Source organism: Glycine max, chromosome 11, assembly GCF_000004515.6.
Source record: "Glycine max cultivar Williams 82 chromosome 11, Glycine_max_v4.0, whole genome shotgun sequence".
Taxonomy (NCBI): Eukaryota; Viridiplantae; Streptophyta; class Magnoliopsida; order Fabales; family Fabaceae; genus Glycine; species Glycine max.
Window position 1 is genome coordinate 7,208,723 of NC_038247.2, and position 24,311 is coordinate 7,233,033.

At 35.2% G+C, this 24,311-nt stretch overlaps 3 protein-coding genes across 6 annotated transcripts; 1 reads left to right on the top strand and 2 right to left on the bottom strand.

Moving 5' to 3' along the window:
* Positions 1–2,136: 2,136 nt before the first annotated feature.
* On the bottom strand, positions 2,137–4,729 carry LOC100799905 (glucan endo-1,3-beta-glucosidase). Its single transcript, XM_041006661.1, is given in 3 exon segments — positions 2,137–2,862; positions 2,864–3,158; positions 4,269–4,729. Coding segments are annotated over 3 exon segments (1,023 nt in total). The 5' UTR covers positions 4,330–4,729; the 3' UTR covers positions 2,137–2,195.
* Positions 4,730–5,393: 664 nt separating this feature from the next.
* On the top strand, positions 5,394–18,756 carry LOC100800435 (uncharacterized). Of its 3 annotated transcripts, none has more exons than XM_014763926.3 (11): positions 5,399–7,470; positions 7,746–7,982; positions 8,608–8,737; positions 10,440–10,592; positions 10,740–10,984; positions 11,116–11,200; positions 12,100–12,306; positions 13,204–13,439; positions 14,185–14,263; positions 14,341–14,478; positions 18,027–18,756. In XM_014763926.3, exons 1-11 carry the CDS (start codon positions 5,684–5,686, stop codon positions 18,219–18,221), a joined length of 3,492 nt encoding a protein of 1,163 aa, XP_014619412.1. In that variant the 5' UTR covers positions 5,399–5,683; the 3' UTR covers positions 18,222–18,756. The 3 variants fall into 3 exon arrangements, 2 of the variants coding, with proteins under 2 accessions (XP_014619412.1, XP_014619413.1); XM_014763927.3 differs by having other exon boundaries at positions 5,400–7,470; positions 11,131–11,200; XR_005887104.1 differs by lacking the exons at positions 14,185–14,263; positions 14,341–14,478; positions 18,027–18,756 and adding an exon at positions 12,398–12,529 and having other exon boundaries at positions 5,394–7,470; positions 13,204–13,340.
* Positions 18,757–19,472: 716 nt separating this feature from the next.
* LOC100811957 (uncharacterized) lies at positions 19,473–23,858 on the bottom strand. 2 transcript variants are annotated; one of them, XM_003537694.5, is made up of 13 exons: positions 23,535–23,858; positions 23,350–23,447; positions 23,179–23,261; positions 22,924–23,050; positions 22,685–22,745; positions 22,134–22,231; positions 21,950–22,034; positions 21,541–21,664; positions 21,251–21,352; positions 21,038–21,102; positions 20,406–20,487; positions 19,845–19,924; positions 19,473–19,735 (listed from the first exon to the last, which is right to left on the bottom strand). In XM_003537694.5, the coding sequence occupies exons 1-13, from the start codon at positions 23,759–23,761 to the stop codon at positions 19,678–19,680; spliced, it is 1,290 nt and encodes a 429-aa protein (XP_003537742.1). In that variant the 5' UTR covers positions 23,762–23,858; the 3' UTR covers positions 19,473–19,677. The 2 variants fall into 2 exon arrangements, 1 of the variants encoding a protein (XP_003537742.1); XR_416685.4 differs by lacking the exon at positions 19,473–19,735 and having other exon boundaries at positions 19,842–19,924; positions 20,038–20,487.
* Positions 23,859–24,311: the final 453 nt, after the last annotated feature.

Genomic DNA, 24,311 nt, shown 5'->3' on the forward strand with positions numbered 1-24,311 from the left:
TCTTTTAAAATCTTAAAAATTCACAATGTTCTTTCAAATTTTATGAATTCATATTTTGTAAATCTATTAAAATTTAAATTACAAAATCTTAATCATAAATTTTTTTAAAAAAATCTTTAAAATCATTATATTCTTTGTTACAAAGTCTTTTAAAAAATTTAGATTTTTTTATGTAAAAATAATCTTTTAAAATTTTAATCCAATATAAGTTTTCTACACTTTTTTTTAAAACGACATTAATCATCTCATAGACTATTAGCAGGCTATCCTTTCTTGTGAATATTTAATTTTCAACTTCCAACATTTATCAATATTTTTTTGTCTTATGTGAGAGATTAGATGTGTCTCCCAACCCATTGGATTAGAGACTAATTTTACTTATTGTGTGTGATTATCGTTGGTCAAGAAAATTTTATTCAGGGTGAGAATCAAATATAAATTCTCCTTGATAAATAGATTAGATTATTATTCTTGTGTGAATGAAACAAAATCTTATAACATTGCGTGAACTCTTTTGTGTTAATATTTATCAATGTTAAGAATTAACTAGTATTTTAATAATTGCATTATACCGATCAATTATCAAATAAGTGTATAACTTATACAACTAAAATCTATAATTTATAATAAATAAATATTTTAAATATATAAATTATATTATATTTAAAATATATAATAAATATTTTTTTAACATACAAATTATATTTTAGATTTATGATAAATAAATTATGTTGTGATATATTGTTGATAATTTTTTTTAAAAAATAATCAAATTCAAATTAAAATTAAAGATGCTGAAAATGATAAATAGAAATAGATAAAAAGAAGTTAAGTTAAATTGTTGAGTTGATATCAAAAGTAGCGATCAAACCTCAAATGTTAAGTAATGGATTCAAGTGTTTGAACCACTTCAAATGTTCAACCACTCGTGTCAATAATTTTGGTAATTTTGTATTTATTTTAAAATGCTAGATAAATTTCGATAAATGATGCTAAATCTTTTTTTTTTTGGACAGAAAATGATGCTAAAAAAAAGATACCTTCAAATGTCAATACCTATAGACGCTCACTTCTCACCCGATTGAAACTCATATACGTTTACTACATATTTTTACTTACTTGGATTACTAAATATGAATTAACGCATTCTATATGTTACGGGAAATTAGTTTCATGATCACTTTCACTTATAAAGTTACTTTGTTTTCACAAGAAAAAAAAAGTGCATATGTGTTTGAATTGTTTTATATTATTATATTTTAAAAAAGTTGTAATAAAAATGTGCAACAGAAAAAAAGTTTTATTAAAAAAAAGTACGAGTTTATTATGGAAGAGAACGGACCGATGAAAACTGGCGTAATAATGGAATACTTCGAGTGTGAAAGATAAACATAAATTTGATGATGTGATGCACAAGAACGTCACTAGAAGGTCCTTCAATGCGAATAAACAAGATTAAAGAAACGTTATAAATTAATTCCGGAATTGCTACATGTTTTCATGTTAAAATGTAGAGACGATACTTATGACAAGTATTCGTGTTATTTTTTTTTATCACTGTATTGGAGTTATTAAAGTCAACATTTTATCAAGATAATAAATGATTGATGATTTTAGGGCTAAGCACAGTTGGGTCAGATTCAATTTGGAAAAAAATTGGGCAATTGCTATATACATTTCTCTTTTACTAGATGTACCTCATGCCCCTTCCATTTAAATTCTCTATACATTGGTTCCTAAAAATTTTAAGAATCCCCTTTTAAAATTTAATTTATTAATTCTGTTTATTTTTTCTTCTACAAACTATATTCACGTTGTAGACAATGTGGTTGATACTCAAATGGCGATTACAATCAATACACACATACCGATGTTTGTTTCCAGTTCCACCAACAGATATAATATGAGTTTAATTGTACCTATTTGAGAATAATAAAATAGTAATATAATTTTTTCTATTTTTACAGGACACATTGAATGTTAATGTTTGAAATAAAAATGTTAAGGTTGAAACAACTACGACACATTGAAACTACTAATGTAAACCTTCAACAGGAAAAAGCAATGGTGTTAAATAAAATAGGGAATTTTGAAATTTTCAGGAATCAAATTATTTTAAGGGAACTAAAATTAATATTTTAGAGGACCAAATTTTTCATATTTAACTCAAAATAAAATGAAGAAATTATATTAAATTAAAAATTAAGCTTAAATTTGGGGTTGGGCCTCATAATTTCGAAAGTCGGCACAGGTGATTTGTCAAGTCTGAAGAGACCGAAGTGTTGCTGAATTTCTTGACCCTGCTTCTGGTTTTCATCAAACATGGCATAGAGATAAATCTCTATGGGACCATTAGGCCTCTTTGGGGTTCCACCCTTGGCATGGCTAATCAAGTTGCGGTAATAGGTTCCTGCGTTTTGAACAGTGGCTGCTACTGCTCCACCTTCAGATGGCCACCCACTCTCAGACACAACAACCGTCACATTGGGTGCCCCTACTTTCTCAAGAGCAGCGTATAGAGAATCCAACAATGCATCAAACAGGTTTTGGTACCCAGCCTCGTTGTTACCATGTTCAGTAAACAAGGCATAGTCAAGACTAATGCTTTGTTGGTCGTTAACATAGGCGAAGTAAGGGTACACGTTTGCGAGAAGTGGAGCTCCATTTCTAGCTAAAAAGTTTACAATTGGTCTTATGTATGAACTTGCACTACTGCTGAAAACGGCAACGTTTGGTGGGTAAGAGTAGCCAAGTAAAGTGGTGTCTATTGCTGTTGACACCTTGACTTGGCATTGTAAATTGGCGGCAGAAATTGCGTTCTGAATGTTTTCAAGTGCTGGAAGTACAGACCCTGCTAAAGAATTCGTTACCAACTGCAATGTACTTGAATTTCACGTTTTGTGAGTATGCTTTCACGTACTTGTTGACCCAATTTGTGGCATTTGCAACATTGATGAGAGATTGAAGTTGGTCATTAGGGACACCGAGGATCACCTCTATGTTTGAACCTCTGAGGGCTTGAAGGGCTCCTTCGTCTGGATGGTATAAACGGATTTTGTCAATTCGGTTTGATTTGTATAAATCCACCACTGCTTGCATTTTTGGTAGGTTGTTTCCTTTTCCTCCATAACACACACCCACGGATTGGAATTGTGCCCCTGCATCATATATTGAACCAAATTAAGTAGTAATTAACTAAGCATAAGGGGTGCATTTAAAAAAAATATGTCTGGGATTTTTTTATTTTTTTTTTTGTGAAATGATGGGGAATAACCCCACTAAAAATCGCAAAAAAATGCCGTAGATGTTACATCAGCCAAGACGGCAAGAACGAGAAAAGAAGTACAGCAAAAATCTGAATCCTATCATCAACGGACTAAGCATAACTAGCTAGCATACTGTCTTGAATCGCATCAGTTTGTCTCAGAATTCTATACGTAATTTCAGCTGGATGAAATTTAGTATCCTCAAACACAACAATAGGTTAAGTGCCTATTGAATCTGACACTATTGGTCGAAAGAGTGTCTGAAGCAATCTTTCAGAGAAGGAAACGCAATCTTTCAGGCCCCTTCTGATATCAGCAGGTAACACCTCCCTCAGATTCTGGAAATCCCAATCCCCTGCATCATTAACGTAGTCACACACCTTCCTAGCCGCCTGTTGAGGAGAAATGCTTACAATAGCTTTATTAATTTAGCTACCCTGAGAATGAATCCAATTATGATTCCAGCCCAAATTCTTCTCCACCTTATCCCAAGCAAATTCTTCTCCCAATTATGCTTACAATATGACTTGGTTTGAAACAAACTATTAATTAACCTTTTTTAAGAACAACTGTTAATTAACCTAAATATACATATTTCATGTACATGTAGATTTATTAATGACAGTAAGTAAAAAACATTTATTTGATGCTAAGTTGAATTTAGAAAGGGCAAAAAATATCAATGGTTGAATTTAAAAAACGAAATGATATAGATATATCATTCTTTGTTGTTATTAATTTGAGGGTTGTTCTAACTTGGATGGTCTCGTGTCTAAATTCTTTCAAGCAAGCATGGAACATAGTGCAAGAAAAGTGACAAGGCATATTCTCATAGCCGAAGAAAAACTTCAATGAAAGAAGAACTCAGACAATTAATAAGAATATACTTGGCTGGCAACTCAGACAATTAATTACGACTTTAGGTAAGTTAATTAAACTAAAGGAAATCAAATAAGACATAGAGCATAGACAGTGCCATCTTAGATATTGAGAGAGAGAGACCTGTAAATTCTACTACTCCAGTGGAAGATAATATTCCAAGAAGCAGCTATATGACAGACATGGCGGTGTTGCCTCTTGAGAAGATCTTATTGAATATTGATTGATTATGCAGAAGATCCAACCACTATTATCAACTAAACTCTTCAACACTAACTGATCATACGTATATTTTGCTTCAGAATTACTACCTAACACCTATTTATATTGGCAGAGTGAACAGTAGGCAGGACTTTGGATTACTCCATGGAAAAATAAACCTTAAGATATACGTATATATATAACAATGCCGAGTCGCCGATGACTTTGAATAAGAAACAACAATCTGTGAGAATAATTAGGTCGGTTATGCCATCCATTCAGCCTAACGTGACCAAAACGTTCCTATATATTGCTAGCCACAAATCAACCTCAAACGTCACTCACTTTTGTTGGTTACTTAACTGAATTTTATTTTTTTCTGAAAGCAAAATATTTTTGTGATACCTTGGGGGTGTAAAGATCATTAAAATAAATTTTGAATCCTATCATCTTATTTAAAGAATATAACTATCTATTAATTGCGGTGGGTCTTTTTATTCTTTACGTGAAGTTAGTAGACTTTTATAATTTGTATAAATGAGATTAAAGATAACAACACTCATAAAATATTTTTATTATAATAAAAAAATATAATAGTTATTTGAAGGATGTTATGATATTTTAAAAAGGATTCATTACATATAGTTATATATTTTTTATTATCTTATGATACAATTTAATTTTTTTTAAATATTATTAGAAACATATTTGAATTTTAAAGATTGTATGAGATTGAAGATGGTGATTATTATTATATGAGATCATATTTGTTTTAAATATTACTATGTCGTTTTATGTAAGATAGAAAATAGTCAATTTTAAATATTAAATTAAAATAAAATGTTAAAATTAAAATATTTTAAATTTAAATTTAAATTTTATTTAATTATAAAATTTTTAAAAGATGTAAAGAATTTTTTTTTTTGTGTAGTTAGAAAAGCGAATAAAAAATAGTAGTGGTTTTTTTAGAATGAAAAGTATTATTAGGAAGGAGAAAGAAGGCTTAATACTTTATAGAATAGAATTAAAGCACACGCTTTCTTGATCTTGGTCGTAAAAAGTAAAAAGGAAAACTTAAAAAAAAAAAAAGGAGAGAAAAAAATGAAGAAAAACCACTTATTAGTTGCATTTAGTTTTGCATTTAGACCAGACATATTTTGTTGCGTTGGTTTTCCAATGATTGCCGAAACCCGAAGAAGAATCGTCGATTCGATTCAATCGCAACTCCGATGATTCCGACGCGTCTCCGGCGTCTTGTTCCGTCGCACTGGTAGCGCAGCACCACCCTCTCTCCTTCGATTCGGATTCTTGAAACGAAAATCCAAAACAACCCAACCATGGAAAACGCCAGTGACAATATTAATAGGTTTTCGAATCCAAACGCAAACGCGAACGCAACCGCAACGACCTCGACCTCAGGTTTCACGTTCAGTACCCCTTCCGTTTCGGGCCTGTCCCGGCCCAGATTCGTGAAGGTCCGCAAGCCCAACAACGCCCCCGCCTTCAATCCATCTCGCAACGGCGCTGCTGCGGCCGCCAACGTCAATGCCGCATTCGCCACCACCGATTTCGCCTCACGAATCGCCGATCCATTCAGGAATCTCAAAATCGACGCCAAAGGTGAGTTCGCCTTTGCCACTAATGATTCCTCACGTGTTGATGAAAATTCGGTATCTGAACAGATCAACAATTTGAAGATTGTTACCGATAACGACGATTCGGACGACCTACGGAATGAGCTCAAGAAGAAATTGAGCATTAAAGAAGGAGGAGGTAGTAATGCTGCAGTTGCTGAGAACTCAGCGAATGAAGTATTATATCAAATGAAGAAACTGAATATGAATGACGCTATTAGTAGTAGTAATGTTCATAATAGTGCAGGTCATGTTGAACCTAGTTTGGAAAATGTGACAACTTTTCGAAATCGTGAAACGGAAGCTGCAGAAGATTTGTTGAGGAAATTTGATAAGTTAAACATAGTTAAGGAGAAGAAGGAGGATTGTGATAAACCGAACTTGTGTAATCCTTTTGTGGAGGGAATCCACCCAAGAGTTGCAAGTGGTGGTGCTCAAGTTGCTTCGGAAGACTTTGGAATGTCACAAGGTGCTGCTTCAGCTTTGGCCTCTGTTTCTGTGTTCTTTCAGCCTGCTGGAGTTGGCAAGAGGGAGGAATTTGTGTTTACTGGTAAACAAGATATTTCAGGTTCATCTTTTGTTGAGTTTAAAACACCTGCACCACAAATTGGCAAAGAAGGAAAACTTAAGGAAAAAGGGAGTAAAGTGAGAATGAATAAGAGTAGAGAAAAGCCAAAGCATTATAGCTCGGCCCCGCCGTGGCATGGACAAAGTTTTGTTTTGAAAGAAAGTGTTCCCCAGGACGAACTGCAGGGTTCACCAATGGACGTGTCACAGTATCAGGAAAAACTGGCTGAAAATGAAAGGTCGAGGGAAAATTCTTTGACATCCAATGAGTCATTTAGTGTTGATAACAACAATACAGTTAATGATTCAGAACCAACATCTTCTATTGATCCTATTGATGAAGATCTAATTGGCGCGGCAGAGAGCTTGAATATAAATGGGGGTGATGTTGCACACAGAGACACAAAGGAGGAAAGTTCAGAGGATCAAATGTGTGAAAATAGTTATGTTGAAGACCCAAAGGACGAGTCAGTTTCCGGGGTTGAAACTGAAAGCTTTAAGTCTGCCAATGATGAAGTGGACATAACTAGTGATGCATCTGGTGTATCAGCAGAAACAGAAGCCCATGATAGTGATAGAATGTTGCATCTTGACAGTGCTTTGAGTTCAAGAAATGTAAATGTGTCTGGCTTCACATTTGCTGCTGCTTCTTCAGCTGAAGCTCAATCAAGTAGCCCAAAACGTCTTCACAAAAAGAAAAATGTTGGCCACGATCCTTACAACTACACACCAAACATAAAGGTTCCTTATTCATCATCGTCTGTGGCATTTTCTCCATTTTCTGGGACTTCATCTCTTTTCACATCAGGGCAAAGTTTAAAACCCGAGGTGTCCTCTCCTCCGCCCAAAACAAGTGATTCTGATGAGAATCAGGAGAAGGGGATAAAGGAGGCTCAGGAAGGCTGTGAAAGGTGGAGGCTCCGGTGAGTATATTTATTGGATAATTTCATTACTATATTTGCAGCCACTTGCATGTTATGTATTTATTTTTGTTATTCTGGAATCTGGATACAAGGCCTGGCTTTTTACCGTTGCTTCTAATTTGTTCATTGAAATAGAGTACGATATACCAATGTTTATCGCAAACACACTCAAATGGATTTTGCAAAGTAACTTTGAAATGGTTCCTTTGATTTTGACATAGTACTTTACCTACATTGCAACCATTATTCACAATACTGAATATGCTCTATACCAGAGGAAACCAAGCCTATAAAAAGGGGGATCTGTCTACGGCTGAGAATTGTTACAAACAAGGGCTTAGTTGTATATCCAAAGAAGCATCTCGTAGCTGTCTCAGGGCTTTGCTGCTATGTTATAGCAACCTTGCTGCCACACACATGTCTCTTGGTAGGATGAGAGATGCACTAGAAGATTGTAAGATGGCTGCTGAAATAGATCAAAATTTCCTCAAGGTGCAACTTAGAGCAGCAAAGTAAGTTTCCATTGTTTCTTCTTACTCCCTTTGTACTCAATGATTTTGTATGAATTTTAAGTTTCATGTAGGATGTATGAAACTTAGGATATATAATACTAGTGGGAGACTGGGAGTAATGATTCATGATGTAAAAAAGAATGGATCTGACGAGAGAACACCCCTGTGAAAGTGTGAATACATTATGGGGTCATTTGGTTTGAGAAAATGTTTTTTATTTTCATTTTCTATTTTCACTTTTAATTACAAAATGTCATATTGTTGTCACTTTTAACTACAAAATGTCATATTGTTTTCACTTGTTTCCTATTTATAGAACAATATAAAGTTATTTTTATTGATTCCTATACAAATTATTGAAAACCAGAAACAAGTTAAATCTTATCAAGGTGGCATTTTTGTAATCAAAAGTGAAAATATAAAATGTTTCTCAAAACCAAATGGCCCCTTAGTGTTTACAGTTTAGCATCTAATGCCTAATTGTTATTTAAAATTTGGATATACATTTTATTAATAACAGGAAACATTTAAGTGTCTAGCAGCATGCATACTTGTGCCTCAAGTCTAAAATTATCGAGATAGATGATTGAATCCCTTAAGTCCTTTGTTTTCATTCTTCTTTAAGTTGTTACCTTGCTCTGGGGGAAGTTGAAGGTGCATCACAATATTTTAAAAGGTGCTTGCAATCAGGAACTGATGTTTGTGTGGATCGAAAAATTGCTGTGGAAGCCTCTGATGGCTTACAAAAGGCACAGGTTTGATTATTTATAATATGTTTTTGACAGACAACTTGATATATTGTGATGGCTTGGATTATTAGTTTTTCTTTTTGGTTAATGATTTTTAACTAGTTACAGGCTACACACGCAATGAGTTAAAATTAGAAGCCTGTTACACTGAACTGGTTTGTCATTGTATTATGTCATTGCCCTTCCACAGGAAAACTTTGTAGGGTTTAAAGTATATTTAATCAATTTTCAGTGTAAGTTTTTTTTAATATTTATTTCAACATTGGATTTTGGGGCTTACTGATGAGATAAGTTGGGGGTATTTTGAGGTTTTCTACTCTTATTTCTCGAAACATGTATATATGCTTTTATAATTAGAATTATTTTGTTCTCCTTGGGGAGGGTGCAAGGTGGATGATTTCAAAACAGATTAACCATTCATTTGATAAGGGTTAAATACCTTTTTGATCCCTATATGAAACCCATCCTTTTCATTTGGGTGCTACATAAAAATAGTTTGTACATGAGTCTATTGACAAAAATATTTTTTGAATGGTCCTTGTCGTTATCTAATGTTACAACATTGTTGAGCAAGTTCGATGTGATTAACAAATTTCTAACATGGTTTCTAATGGGTGAGAAAACCTTACCCATTTTTTTTATTTTGTTCCTTATACATACCACATCTTTTCTTTTTGGTCCCTATATGAAAAAAACTTTTAAATTATTCCCTTTACCTATCATACAATGTGAAGGCAAATAAAAAGCACAATGCAGCAAAACAAAAAACAAGATACAACAATTGTGTATCAAAAGTCTGAGCAAATTTCAAGAGTTTTGGCTTATAAAATGAAATAGACAAAGGAGAGCTTTCACTACTCTCTCCAACACATGCAAAAAATAATGGCTTTCACACCCAAAAGCTAGTATATACTGGCGTTGAACAAGTTTGTTGTAGCTTGAGGTGGTTTATGGAGATTGCGACACGAAGATGGTGTTTGAGAGTTGGGTAAGGGTTTTCTCTTTATGGATGATCAGAAGGAGTGAATGTAGACTGACTTTCGTTGGCCAAATCCATTGAATTTTTTTTTGGAGTAGTGGAAGGCCTCTCTTTAGTTGTGCTTCATTTATTAGGCCAAAACCCATGAAAAAACTTGCTCAGATTTTTTATGTATAATTGTAATGGATTGTTTTTGTTTTGTTGCATTGTCCTTATTTTTGACTTCGCATTACGTTTTGTTATGTGTAGTGACTAATTTAAAATATTTTTCCATGTGGGGACCAATATAAGGAAATGTTTATGTATAGGGATTAAAAGGCAAAAATGTGTAAAGCTTTATCACACATCATAAGCCATGTCAGATTCTTTGCTCTAACGATGTTATAATGTGAGAAAATGGTAGGGACCATTTCGAAAATATTTGTTTGTCAAGGAACTCGTTTACAAACTTTTTCATGCCAAGACCAAAAATGTATTTAAATCTTTTGTTAATGGTTTAAATTTAAATTTTAAAATATTTTTTTATAAGTGATGTGTAGAAATAGATGGGTAAAGAGAAATTGTATGTGTACATTGTTTTGTTCAATCATATTTTGCTGCTGTATGGATTGCTACTTTTGTATTTTCCTCAACAAGATCCCAATTTTTTGAATTTTTATAAGTGGGTTGATGTGAAGGTCTCCCCCCCCCACTTTCTGAACTGATTAGTTTTTTTAATGGATATGACAGAAAGTATCAGATCTCATCAATCATTCTGCTCAGCTTTTGCAAAGAAGAACGGCCTCTGATGCAGAGAGAGCATTAGAACATATTAATAAGGCGTTAATAATAAGTTCATACTCTGAAAAATTGCTTGAAATGAAAGCAGAGGCTCTCCTAATGGTTAGTGCCTCTTTCTTATAATATGTTGGAATTTTACTAAAGCTTAAATTATGAATTATGACTATCTCAAAATTCAGCATTAGTCTATTTGTGCAATAATTTATACCAATTATGTCTGTGTTGGATAACTTTTGCTCCACATATCAGCTTTGTAGGTATGAGGAGGTGATTCAGCTGTGTGGCAAGACCCTTGATTCTGCTGAGAAGAATGCCTGTCCTTTGGATGCTGGTTGCAAAGTCACGGATCTGGATAATTCACAACTCTCAAAAGGTTTCTACTTCAGAATATGGCGATGCTCAATGATGCTTAAAGCATACATTCACCTAGGAAAATTTGAAGAGGGTCTTTCTTTGCTGGAGCAACAAGAGGAAAAGATGTCTGCCATAAACAAGTACGTATTACTAACCTCTGACTCATTCACCCTACTCTGCCCCTCCTCAAGTGTAAACAGAAAAGAAAAAGGCAACCTGAAATGTGAATATATGATGGCTATGATCCTTCTAATTTTTATCACCAGCTTAGATTCTGTCCCTGCAGGAGTGGAAGCAAGGTTTTGGATTCACTCATACCTCTAGCTGCCATCATACGTGAGCCCTTGCACCATAAGGTTAGCTTATGCTCTGTTTCATTATATCTTTATATTGATTATTTATATTACTAATGTTTGTTAAATAACTTGATTCCTAGAACGTTTCAACTATTTCAAAGTAACTCTACTTTTTTAACTTGATTCCTGGGAGCTAATTGTTGTTTTAGCTGTTTTACTTGAGTCTATTATTTTGTTTCTAATATACAGTCTTTAGGACAATTTTGAGTTTTAAAATAAACTTTTGGATTAGCAGTGTAAATCTTTTTATCTACAATCATTTATTTCTACAGTTCTAGTAAATGTGCTTGCTGTTGCTCTAGGTGACAGTCTTTCTGCTCATGCTTGTTTTTCTTTGTAGAAATATATTAAAGGGGGTGAAAACTGCTCTATATTATAGAATTGAATTCACCAAGACACTAGATTGGTTTAGGGTACACTTGGATAAGCCTTGGAAAAACAAAAGTGCTTTCATTACATCATTTTCTTAAAAGCTTTTTTTTAGGTTTTGAGGAAAACACTAAAACTTTTCTATTTGATATTTTTGCCTTTTTTTTTAAAAGCTCGGAGCCACAGACAGATCCTTAGGCTTCTTGTGTGGGTATTTAAGTTCATATACTCTGGAATGTGGATTGACACAACTATAGTACACCTACACCTTGTGCAAGTCCATCTGAATATCCATCACACACACTGATACTGCTCTAATTTCCTTTATCTTGATAATATATCCTCTTCCTTTGTTTTATTTCTATACTCTTCTCTAATACAACTCTTCCATCATCAAAGACTGGAGAAAACAATTTAAGTGCCACATTGTTGTATTCTAAGAAGTTTTTGTTAGTTTAATTCATTCTGTCCTTTTTGTGTAACATGAAAATTGCTTTTGATTAGGATTGTGTAAATCTATTCATATGTAGACTGCAGGGAATGCAGCATTTCAGGCTGGAAGGCATGCAGAAGCTGTTGAATACTATACATCTGCTTTGTCATGTAATGTGGAGTCCCGTCCATTTGCAGCTGTCTGTTATTGTAATCGTGCTGCTGCATATAAAGCTTTAGGTCAAATAACTGATGCTATTGCAGATTGCAGTCTAGCTATAGCTCTTGATGGAAATTATTTGAAGGTTTCTCTCTTCAACCATAACTTCATTTTTTTTTTGAGATGTTATAATTGAATCAGATGGGGTTAACCTGACATAAGATAAAAACAACTAGGGTAAATTATAGCACATGAGAAATACAGGGAGAAGGAATGGGCCAAGATCCGGCCCACAGCCAATACAGAGCTTTATTCTCTTTGACAACTAGAAGAAAATTGTTGTTATCAGGATTCAGGAAAAATCTGAGGTATTCTTGTTGCAGCCATTATATTTATACCCCTTTTTATAGCTTAGAAATCCTAACTGAAAACTTATCCTAATTCTTAGAAAGATCTAATGCTATCCATCCTAAACTAACTTGAATAAAAATTAAGTAAAAGATACAAAAACGAAAAATTATAATATAAAATTGTTGTGTTGCCTAGACTACAGTAGTATAATCAGTAGCCCAAACAGAAATCCAACATTTAATATAATTAACCTCCTTATTCCTGGATCATAATTCATAACCCATGGGGATTAAACACTAACAGTTAAAAACCTGTAGCATTTAACTTGTTTGTTATTTCCTATTCTTTACATCCAAAGATGAACACAAGAGCCAAACTATTTGAAGTGGGTCACCAATAATGATAATTTTGGATGCTTAACCCACATAAGAGAAAATAAAGCAATTCAAAAGCTGCATTACAAATTTCCTATCTGGGGAGCTTTTGTATGTGTTCTGTTGTAGTTGTATAATTATATTAGATAGCCTGAATGGGTTTCCTAGTGTGTGTTATGTTCTGTTATAGAGTAGTAACGTGTATTAATGATTTACATCTTCAGATATATCTATTATTACATGCTATTCAAGGAATTGTTTATTTAGGATTTCAATTTATATGATTGTATGAGAAAAATGTTTTCATACTCTTGCAGGCACTTTCTAGACGTGCAACTCTGTTTGAGATGATTAGAGATTATGCACAAGCAGCCAGTGATCTTAGGAGGCTTGTCTCTCTTCTCAGTAAGGGGGTGGAGGACAATGCCAATCAGCTTGGAATATCTGATAAATCAATTCATTATACAAATGATTTGAAACATAGTCGTGTTCGTCTTTTGGAAATGGAAGAGGAAGCCAGAAAGGAGATCCCTCTTGATATGTACCTCATTTTGTAAGCTCTTTACTAATAATCAACATTTCTTTATCTTATCATTGATAATAGATAATAGATTAATGAACCCCATTTTTCTAGTAGTCTAAATCACCTTCCTTAAAGGCACCATCACTTCTATTGGAAAAAACCTAAGTCTCACATCAACTAAAGATAGTTCCAAGATTGAGTATATAAGTGGAGGCAACCCTCACCCTATGAGCTAGCTTTGGGGTTGAGTTAAGCCCAAACCCTCATTTTAAGATGGTATCAGAGTCTATCCTAGATCCATAAAAAAGGGTCACCCACCACATTCTAAGAACTTCTACTTTTGCTTGTTTTTCTACTCAAAGATATGAGATATATCATTCTATTTACTGGGATGAAATGGGTAAATTTTGGACACATAGGGAAGATTAAAATATCCCCTCTTCATATGGAAGAACTTCAGAGATCCAATTTTCAGTATCCAAGATCAGAAAATAAATAAATTTCATTTTATGATTTGCAACTGAATGAGGATAGATAGATAACAATGATGTTTCCTGAATCCTGACGAAATATAGGCTTATATTGAAGAATGGATTTGTCAAATTTCGTGTAGAATAATTTGTACCTAATATATAACTTTTGTTACAATTGTCATCATTCTGTGCTGTGTAGTATGACAGAAAACATAATGCCAGCTAAAAAGTTATTTGTTCCTAATGTAGGGAAATAATATCATTCATTTAAGGCTATCAGCTAACTGACATTATGATGGCAGGGGAGTTGAACCATCTGTTTCGATATCTGAAATCAAGAAGGCCTATCGGAAAGCTGCACTGAGACACCACCCGGACAAGGTTGTTTAACTGGGCACTTAGTTTGATGCTCATACTAGTCAGTAATCACTCTGTTAACATTTTATCTTACTCTGTAGGCCGGCCAGTCTTTGACCAAAAGTGACAATGGAGATGATCAGATATGGAAGGTTATTGCTGAAGAAGTACACAGAGATGCTGATCGGCTTTTCAAAATAATTGGGGAGGCATATGCCGTGCTATCAGACCCTGCCAAGGTATTTTTATTTTGTATATTTTCAACTAATAAATGTTGCTAGGGGCTTGCTCTATATAGTTTAACTAAAAGTTTGGTTTTTTGTGGAATTGTGTCAATTAATCCATGTAGGCAATCCCACCTAGGGGAATAAGGATTTATTTTTGACACTCGGCATGTTATATGAGAAGTTCCTTTGTCTTAAAATAAGGCAAGTAACAGCTACCAATGAAATCAAGAAGGTTAGTTTTGCTATTCTTAGCCGGTCCCAAGCCCGGATAAAAGGAGAGGGTTGTGTTAGGCTTTCGACAGCCAACGCAAAACTTTGTCGAATCTCTATGACATGGATTAATTACATAATAATGTGAATGCTAGGTCGTTGCCCGGAAGCAACACGCTGTATGGCTCGAGTACAGTGTCAAAAGAGCAAGGGCCGCTGCATCGCCGCCCGGATGTAGTGAAAAGTAAGCAAGGGTTCCCACATTTTCGTGAACGGGTGTGGGTAAAGAAGCTAGTTCATGACAGGAGGATTCGCTTTGGTACATGGAATATAGGCACACTTACTGGAAAATCTATGGAAATAGTGGATGTTATGGTGAGGAGGAAGATCAATTTTATGTGCCTATAAGAAACTAAGTGGACAGGTGAAAAAGCGAAAGAATTAGACAACTCGGGATTTAAGCTGTGGTATACGGGAAAAATCAGATCAAGAAATGGGGTAGGGATTATTGTGGACAAGGAGTGGAAGAAGGATGTCGTAGATGTAAGAAGAGTAGGAGATCGTATCATAGCCTTAAAATTGGTAGTGGGACAGGACACCTTTAATGTTATTAGTGGGTACGCACCTCAGGTTGGGTTAGCAGAACACTTTAAGGTAAAATTTTGGGAGGATCTAGAAGGGGTACTTCAGGATATACCCCAAGGAGAGAAATTTTTCCTAGGAGGGGATCTCAATGGACATGTAGGTAGCGTGGATAGAGGTTCTGAGGGGGTGCATGGGGGTTTTGGCCTAGGGGAGATGAATGGGGAGGGTAAATCCATCTTGGAGTTTTCGGAGGCTTTGGATCTTTCTATAGCCAATACATGGTTTAAGAAAAGAGAGGAACATCTTATCACTTACAAAAGTGGAGGGACATGTTCTCAGATAGATTTCTTCCTTATCAGGAAGTCTGATAGGAAGTATTGCTTGAACTGTAAAGTTATCCCGGGAGAGAGCTTGACTACCCAACATAGAGTTTTGGTTATGGATGTAAGAATTAGAGATAGGGCAAAGAGAAGAAGTCCTATGGTAGCACCAAGGATCAAATGGTGGCACTTGAAGGGTGAGAAACAAGGAATCTTCCAACAAAAGATATGGGAGGGATGGTGTGGACAATCACAAGGAAGTGCAAATGATATGTGGAACAAGACGTCCCAAGAGATTATTAAAGTGGCTAAAGAGACGTTGGGTGAATCTAGAGGTTTTGGACCTAGGGGTAAAGAATCGTGGTGGTGGAATGAAAGTGTTCAGAGCAAAGTTAGAGTAAAAAAGGAGTGTTTCAAGGAGTGGTCTAGGTGTAGAAATTTTGAAACTTGGAATAAGTATAAGATAGCTAGAAATGAAACCAAAAAGGCGGTGAGTGAGGCAAGAGCCCAAGCTTTTGACGGACTATACCAAGCTCTAGGAACCAGGGACGGAGAAAGATCTATATATAGGCTTGCTAAGGGTAGAGAGAGGAAGACTAGAGATTTGGATCACGTAAAGTGTGTTAAGGATGAAGAAGGCAAAGTCTTAGTGCATGAAAAAGATATCAAGGAAAGGTGGAAGGTGTATTTCCACAACTTATTTAATGATGGATATGGATATGACTCTAGCAGTCTAGACACAAGAGAAGAGGACCGGAACTATAAGTATTATCGTCGGATTCAGAAACAGGAAGTAAAGGAAGCGTTGAAAAGAATGAGTAACGGTAAGGCGGTGGGGCCAGACAACATACCTATTGAAGTGTGGAAAACTCTTGGAGATAGAGGTCTTGAGTGGCTCACCAAACTCTTTAATGAAATTATGAGGTCAAAACGCATGCCGGAGGAATGGAGGAGAAGCACGTTAGTGCCAATCTATAAGAACAAGGGGGATATACAAAATTGTGCAAATTATAGGGGAATCAAGCTCATGAGTCATACCGTGAAATTATGGGAAAGAGTGATCGAACGGAGATTAAGAAAGGAGACTCAAGTTACTGAGAATCAATTTGGTTTCATGCCGGGAAGGTCGACCATGGAATGTAAATCAATTTGGAGACGAGCTCTAGAAACACATGGCTTTCGCCTAAGCAGAAGCAAGTCGGAGTATATGGAATGTAAGTTCAACAAAAGTAGGAGGGTATCTAACTTAGAGGTGAAAATAGGAGGCCATATTATCCCTCAAGTCACACGGTTTAAATATCTTGGGTCTGTAATACAGGATGATGGAGAAATTGAAGGGGATGTGAATCATCGCATTCAAGCAGGATGGATGAAATGGAGAAAAGCATCGGGGGTGTTATGTGATGCAAAGGTACCGATCAAGCTAAAGGGAAAGTTTTATCGGACTGCGGTAAGACCGGCGATTTTGTACGGAACAGAATGTTGGGCGATCAAGAGCCAACATGAGACTAAAGTAGGTGTAGCGGAGATGAGGATGTTGCGGTGGATGTGTGGTAAGACTCGACAGGATAAAATTAGAAACAGAGCTATTAGAGAGAGGGTTGGAGTAGCGCCTATTGTAGAGAAGATGGTGGAAAATAGACTTAGGTGGTTTGGGCATGTAGAGAGAAGACCGGTAGACTCTGTAGTGAGGAGAGTAGACCAGATGAAGAGAAGGCAAACAATTCGAGGCAGAGGAAGACCCAAAAAGACTATAAGAGAGGTTATCAAGAAGGATCTCGAACTTAATGATTTGGATAGAAGTATGGTACTTGATAGAACATTATGGCGGAAGTTGATCCATGTAGCCGACCCCACCTAGTGGGATAAGGCGTTGTTGTTGTTGTTGTTGTTGTTGTAATAGCTACCGGTGACAGTAGCTTATACCTATGGAAATTTTGATGGGTTTCCTTTCTTGGTCACTAATACCAAATTGCTTCTATTTTTTTAAAAAGAATTTCAAGCCAAAGACCAAATTGTTTATGGTTACTTGATGCTAGATGAAAACAGAAAAAACATAATTTGATATCTTTTCTTAATGTGAATGGTTTAATGTACTAAAGCTGTAAAATTGTCAAATAGTAAATGTGCATCACTAACAGTGATACTGATAGATGAGAAAATCTTACAAGTCTGGAAAAATAAAAATTAAAAAAAGCCTGCTTTGCTTCTCCATTTACAAAGGATAAATGAGAAAATCTCACAAGCGTAGAATTTTATTTTATTTTAAAAAAAAAACTGCATTTAAAGTGCTAGTACGTTTATTACTTCTTGTAGTGTTAGTAAGTATGCATTTTCTCCCACAATGTAGAAAAAAAGCCATAGTTCTGGGAAGTCGTTTTAATTTTTTAAGCTCTAAGTATATTATGCCGCGTATTCATTTGGTTATTATTCTACTTTATACAGCGGACACGTTATGATGCAGAAGAAGAAATGAGGAATTCCCAAAAGAGACGCCATGGACCTATAGGTAAAACTAATGTGGATGCCCAGTATTACCCATTTGAACAAAGCAGCAGGAAACAGTGGAGAGATGTTTATAGATCATATGGTAATTCATCTTTTCGAGGTTCTGAACCTGGCCGATCAAGCAGGAAGTAATAAAATCTGCATGGAATGTTAATCCCGTGAGGATCTGGATTGTTGTTTGACTATTTAAATGTGCCCTAGTTAGATGGTGCCTTTTATGTTATCCGCCACATTTGGCCTTCTGAATTTACGTGTTATGGCATGTTTGGTGCTGCTTTGATCCATCTGTTACTCGGCTTCAATCCTTCGAGTTAGAAGAGGTTCAAGAGGTTCACAATTCTGCAACTGATGACATTGGAGAAGCTTGGCCATTGGCTGGTCAATGCTTCCAGTTACTTTGGGAGGTAGAATTTTTCTCTGCGAAAGAGAGACAGCTAGCTTGCATTCTATGAGAATTGTCTTTTACAGCTGACCACGACTTTGAGCGAGGAGTTGGTCATTTTTTCTTGGCTGCTAAACCCAGCACATGAAAAATAAGCTTGAAAATTTTGCATTATGGTTGGTCAAGTGAGGGTTGATTTTTTTGGATATGTAAATTTTACTGACACAAGTTGATATTGAGATGTACAGACGAAATTAAAGTATACCACTACAAAGGTTGTAATTACCAAAGGACAGTTGGGCTTGTGTAGAAAGAGTTCATAAAAAAAGTCAACTTAGCACTTGCGAGTTAGTAATCCAAGTTAGGCCTCATTCGTACGGCCAACGATTGGCATTTTGCCTAGCGCCATAAATATGCAATATTTTTAAGTGTCATGGTTTTTTTTTTTTTTTTGCCAAATTTCGAGTGATTTTAGAAACAGCCTATTCTAGTTTTGTAATGATTTTAAAAGATTGGGATATAATTGTGCTAGGTGACTGTAGACAACGAGGAGGAAGAGTTAAAAAGTTAATTTGGCAAAACTAGAGACTAAAGGAAAAAATTGTTGCAACCGATCAAAAGAGTAATTAAAACTTTTTTTTAAACTGCATGTATCTCACAATTGAAACAAATTTTTACTTACATAAAATTTAATAAATAAAATTAAATTAAAAAAATGAATGGTGTAAGAATGAAATTTATTAAAAATCACCATTTTAAGTGAATCTCACTTCTCACCCATTTGGAAGTATGTTTCACCAAAATTGACGATTTCCAAAAATTTCAATCAACCATCAAGAGAATTTACTGTTGCTAGTTTCAATCAATTATTGTTTAAGTAGTTTTAAAAAAAAAAAATGGCAGTCCTTAGGTTGCTTTCTAGTTTCTCTGGTCTGGAAAAATAAAGTAACTTAAAAAAATCTTTAAAAATCCCATCACAAATATCAAATTTTTGTGATCTCTTTTTACTGGAGAAGGCTATAACTCATTTTCATCTAGCAAAACCAAATAGATAGGCATAGTGTGCCTGGTTCTTATGGGCATCTCATCGATTAATCCCATACATGCATGAAAATGAACGATGCCTCAAGAACTATACACTTACTGCCTCGCGGTACAATAAATTTTTGTTTAGTGAATATCACTTTTGCTTTGGTACAGGAAGGCTTATAAGTATATTCCTAACCCAAACTCTTTTGGATTCGTTTCAACCATCCATGGTGACCTGTTTATTTTTCAGAAGGCAAGAAAAATAAAATTAAAAAAATGGTTAAATATTTCCAAAATAAGTCACCAATGACACAGAACACCAGCACTAGGATTAGAAAGTTTACCTGTTCATTATAAAGTTAAAGGTTCCCTGGCTAGCACGATTGAGAAGAATTTCTCTTGCTTCAATTGGAATTCCTTGAGTCTGAAAGTAGAATTCGATGAAATTATTATATAGCAAGAAGCAAAATTTGTTTGCCCAAATGTTCAATATTACCCTTTTAAATTGCATAAAAAATAATAATGAGAATTGAATACGCTTATATAGTGAGTCTCTTCCACATCGTAGTCTTTCCCTCAAGGGGAAGTCTTTATCATCCACGAGTATAGCCATGGCCACCTGCGGTTCTTGCCCTGCCCGCTAGCCTTCCCCCCAAGGAGAAGTCTTTGCATACTCGTCTGAGCCGGTCACCAACTTGAACCATCGGCTCTGATACCAATTGTTGGGGAGATTCGAGGGGTACACCTGTGGACCACGAGTCACCACATGAGGAGACCTGACACCACACTCTAACCCAAAACCTTAAGGCTCAGGTTTATGGGTCTTCTCCTCACTTATATGGTGCTCAACCTTTCCACTTTTATCCGATGTGAGACTTTACCTCACACTTGTACTCAACACATACCTCTTCAGGAAACCAAACTCCGGGCTGCGTGCTTCCTTCAAGAATTGCAAGTGCAAAAGCAGCTGTTGCAATTCCAACAGATCTGAAAAACGTCCACACTGCATTCGTCATTACTAATAAAAATAAACTATATTACGGGTTTATGAAAGTAGTATTTCCTAGCATGCACAATTTATAGCAAAAATGCTAAATTGTGTGGTTCCCCATTGTCAGCTACATCACTTGTCAATTTCGTTGTTCTCCCGACAATTGTACAAATGCGATAAATCAAAATAAACAGAATTTATACGTGTGCATGTAATAAAAGTTTTCCCACTGTCAATCAATTAAAATCATTCTTGGTATGATTTAGAGTAAAGGTGTCCGCTCATCATTTTTTTTTTCATGTTACACTAACAAAAAAAGCGCAGGCATTGTCGCACGTTTAGATCAATTATTTACAGATTTTTTAGAGTTTTTTTAAAAACTGAATATTTATTTATAAACCTGCCGAAAGCAAAGTTCAACAAAATTATCTCTTAAATTAATTGACTTAATGCCAAAAAAAAATGTTTTGATAACTTACGCAAGTGACAAAAGCTAGCTTAATGTAAGCATGATTTCACCCAAAAAAATAGAGATGGAAAACTTACACTGAAAGTCTCCTATGACTGAATATACCAACAGTATTGCGTCCACTTGCGCACTCCAAATCAACCTGTCCATTAGATAAGAAAAAAGATTTTTGGGGGGTAAACGTAAATAATTAGTTTATATACGCACTTTACAAACATCATAACTGCGTAACTTGTTGAGTGAAAAGACGGTTAAACGAGTACTAGTTTAACCCTTTGCATTCCCCTCACCCTCATTGATACGCGTTCTCCTGAAATCCCATCCATTGCTCGAACAGCAGGATCAAACAACTGAACCAAACTTTGGACTTTATTTCTGTCTCTCAGAAATTCCTGCAAGTTCAATCACAAGTGAAAATACTTGTTATATGATGCATCAAAATTTGCAGTACCATTTCATAATAGAGTAAGTACTGAGTAGTCTATGAAAGCAATATTGTATTGATAGAATATTTTCATGCATGTTGTTAGCAATTGCACTTATCTGCAACCAAGTCAATCCAAGTGATTCAAGAGCATACCGAAGGAAGAAGTTTTGTCATAGCTTCCATTCCCCAATTCCAGAAAAATGGTGATGTTCCAAATCGAGCACTTACACTTGGCACTCCTAGAATCTTATGAGCACTGCTAACCTCTGGTAAATTCCTGAAAACAGGAATCCTAATTTCTGAAGAAAGCAAATATATAGGGGTAATTAAATCAATTTGTTGTGGACCATATATCATATATGACTGAAGCAGTATCAATTTTCTTTTAAATCCTACTGTGGTAGCTTGGTAAAGAAGCAGAAAATGACCTTCACAGCATACACATTACAACTAATGATTTAATACAAATTCAATGAATATTTAGTATTTTTATTTTTGTTTTTGAATCAGGTTTCAGGGGGTATTCCGACTTCCAATGCTTTCTATATATCAACAAACTTACAATAGATAAACATCTCTTTTGCCAATTCCTTTTCCAAAGTCAACGTTGAGCATTCCACTATACGGCCTCATTCTGATCTTTTCTCCTAGTTGAACATTCCAGCAGCATCATTTAATCCTACAAACAAAATGGTAATTTAATCTAGATAAAATAAATAACTTGTACACACTCTTTAGACAACAACCTTTGTTATATGCAACTACTTCCTCTCCTAACAGCATGAAGCTGGTAGCTAAGATGGTTGGGCCAGCACCACCAGTTCCAGCTGTGTAGTAGTAGAATCTGAGTTGACCATAGTAGTTTATAAGTGGCTGAGTCAACATGAAGCTCAAAAAAAAAAACAAGAATATTCCTCTTGTCATTTTTGGATTTTTTTTGTTTGTCATTTTTATTTTTTGCCATTTTTCTGGCTATGCTTATTTCACCTCAGTCTTCAGCAGATAAATGGAAAAAATTATCTACATTAAATTAATGAAAAAAACTTATTTCCTGCATACCATAATGTAAATAATAACCCAGAAGGACTTTAAGGATGTATTTGATGTGCACTATGTTACATTACATTCTCAATTATCTTACACGTCTAGGCATAACAATTAACATATCAAGGAATTCAACATATTATGATATATCCAACTGGTAAGATAGGCAATGACATACCAACCAAAAATACATTTACATTTACATTTAAATAAAGAAATCATAAACTTTGGAATTATGAGAGGATCCACCAACCTTAGCCTCTCTGGCTTATCTTCACTTTCACTTGCAGCACGGACTAGCTCTGCTGCCATGACTATATATGACAAAATTGTAGGAAGTGTTAGCAACCAAAATACAAAAGATGCAAAAAAGATCCTTATTCAACATAAATCAAGATCTGCCCTAACTTGGTGATCAAATAATTTCCATACTAATTCTGGTTCTGATTTGGAAACAGAAGAACAATGCAGAATAGATAGATAGGTAAGCACCATTGCTAACTCCAGGGTATATTCCTCCGGTTGTTATAGCCGGAACATTTGCATCCAACGCCATATTCATCAAGGATTTCGCACGCCATGCATAGCTCGTATCATCACAAACATCAAGATACGCAGTCTGCGGAAAAAAAACATACGATCAATATAGATTGTGTAGTAACTGAAAATGCATGCACAAAGCCAGAGATTTTCTTTTATGGAACTAAACATTATTATTCAGAAACGATGATTGAAATTAAAAGCTACCTTAGTATTTATTGCAGCTTCTAGCACGCTACATCTTTCTGCTTGTTGGAAGGGACCAGCGGCATGAACTACGAGATCTACACCTGCACATATTCGCATTTACAGTTACAACATTCATAATCGATTCCAATTCATAAGAACAACGGTGATTGGTAGCGAGTGCAATTTTACTCTTCAACGCCGTTTCCAGCGAATTCACGTCGTCGATGTCGACACAAGCGAATTCTGAATTGCCGCCAAGTTTTGCTGTGAGAGCTTCACCTTTCTCCCTGCAACACGTGTCACGAATTTATTATTATTAGAATTAGAATTACTCGTAATCGCAATTTTAGAGACGCACGTGCACTGTTACTCACCTGTTTCGGCCGGCGACGAGGATTTGAAGATCGGGACATAAGTTGGAGAGCGCAGTGGCGGTGGAGCCTCCAACCCGACCCGTTCCGCCGAGGACGAGGATTCTCGAGTTGCGGATCTTCTCCGGCAGCGGCACCTCGGGGACCTTGCCGGTGGTGGTGGCGGGAGCGGTGGCCTTCACATTCGACGGCGTCCATTTCAAATTCAGAGGCAATGAAAGTGGCGCCATTGAATTCAGTTTTTGAGTTTGGTCTTCTTTCTCTTTCTACACTTCGCTTCGCGGTACATTCCTTATCACAACTGCAACTGCTGTGTTCAATACTTGGCAAAATCCACGCCACACATCATATTTTAAATTATCTAATTTATGTCCATTTGATAGAGGCGAAATACGGCTAAAAGATGTAAAATAGACGGTAAAATTCCATGAGATTTGCATTTTTATTTTTAACTTTAATTAAAAAAAATTCTATTAAGCATATACTAAGTTCGACACAATGCTGAGAAGAAACGATACTCAAGTACATATTAGTTTTGTTAAATAATCTAAAGACACTTTTATTACCGAAATTAGTATAAATTTTCATTTAATGAGAAGAAATATATTAAAACTAGTATAAGTTTTGATTTAATAAAAAAATGAAAAATTATACTAGAAAAAAATATTTCAAGTAAAACCATTTTTATAAGTTTGGTTAAGAAATATTTTAATGCATGACCATTTTTTCAACAAAAAAAAATTGTGTGGTAATCTCAACATAATTAGTAACTAATTTTAA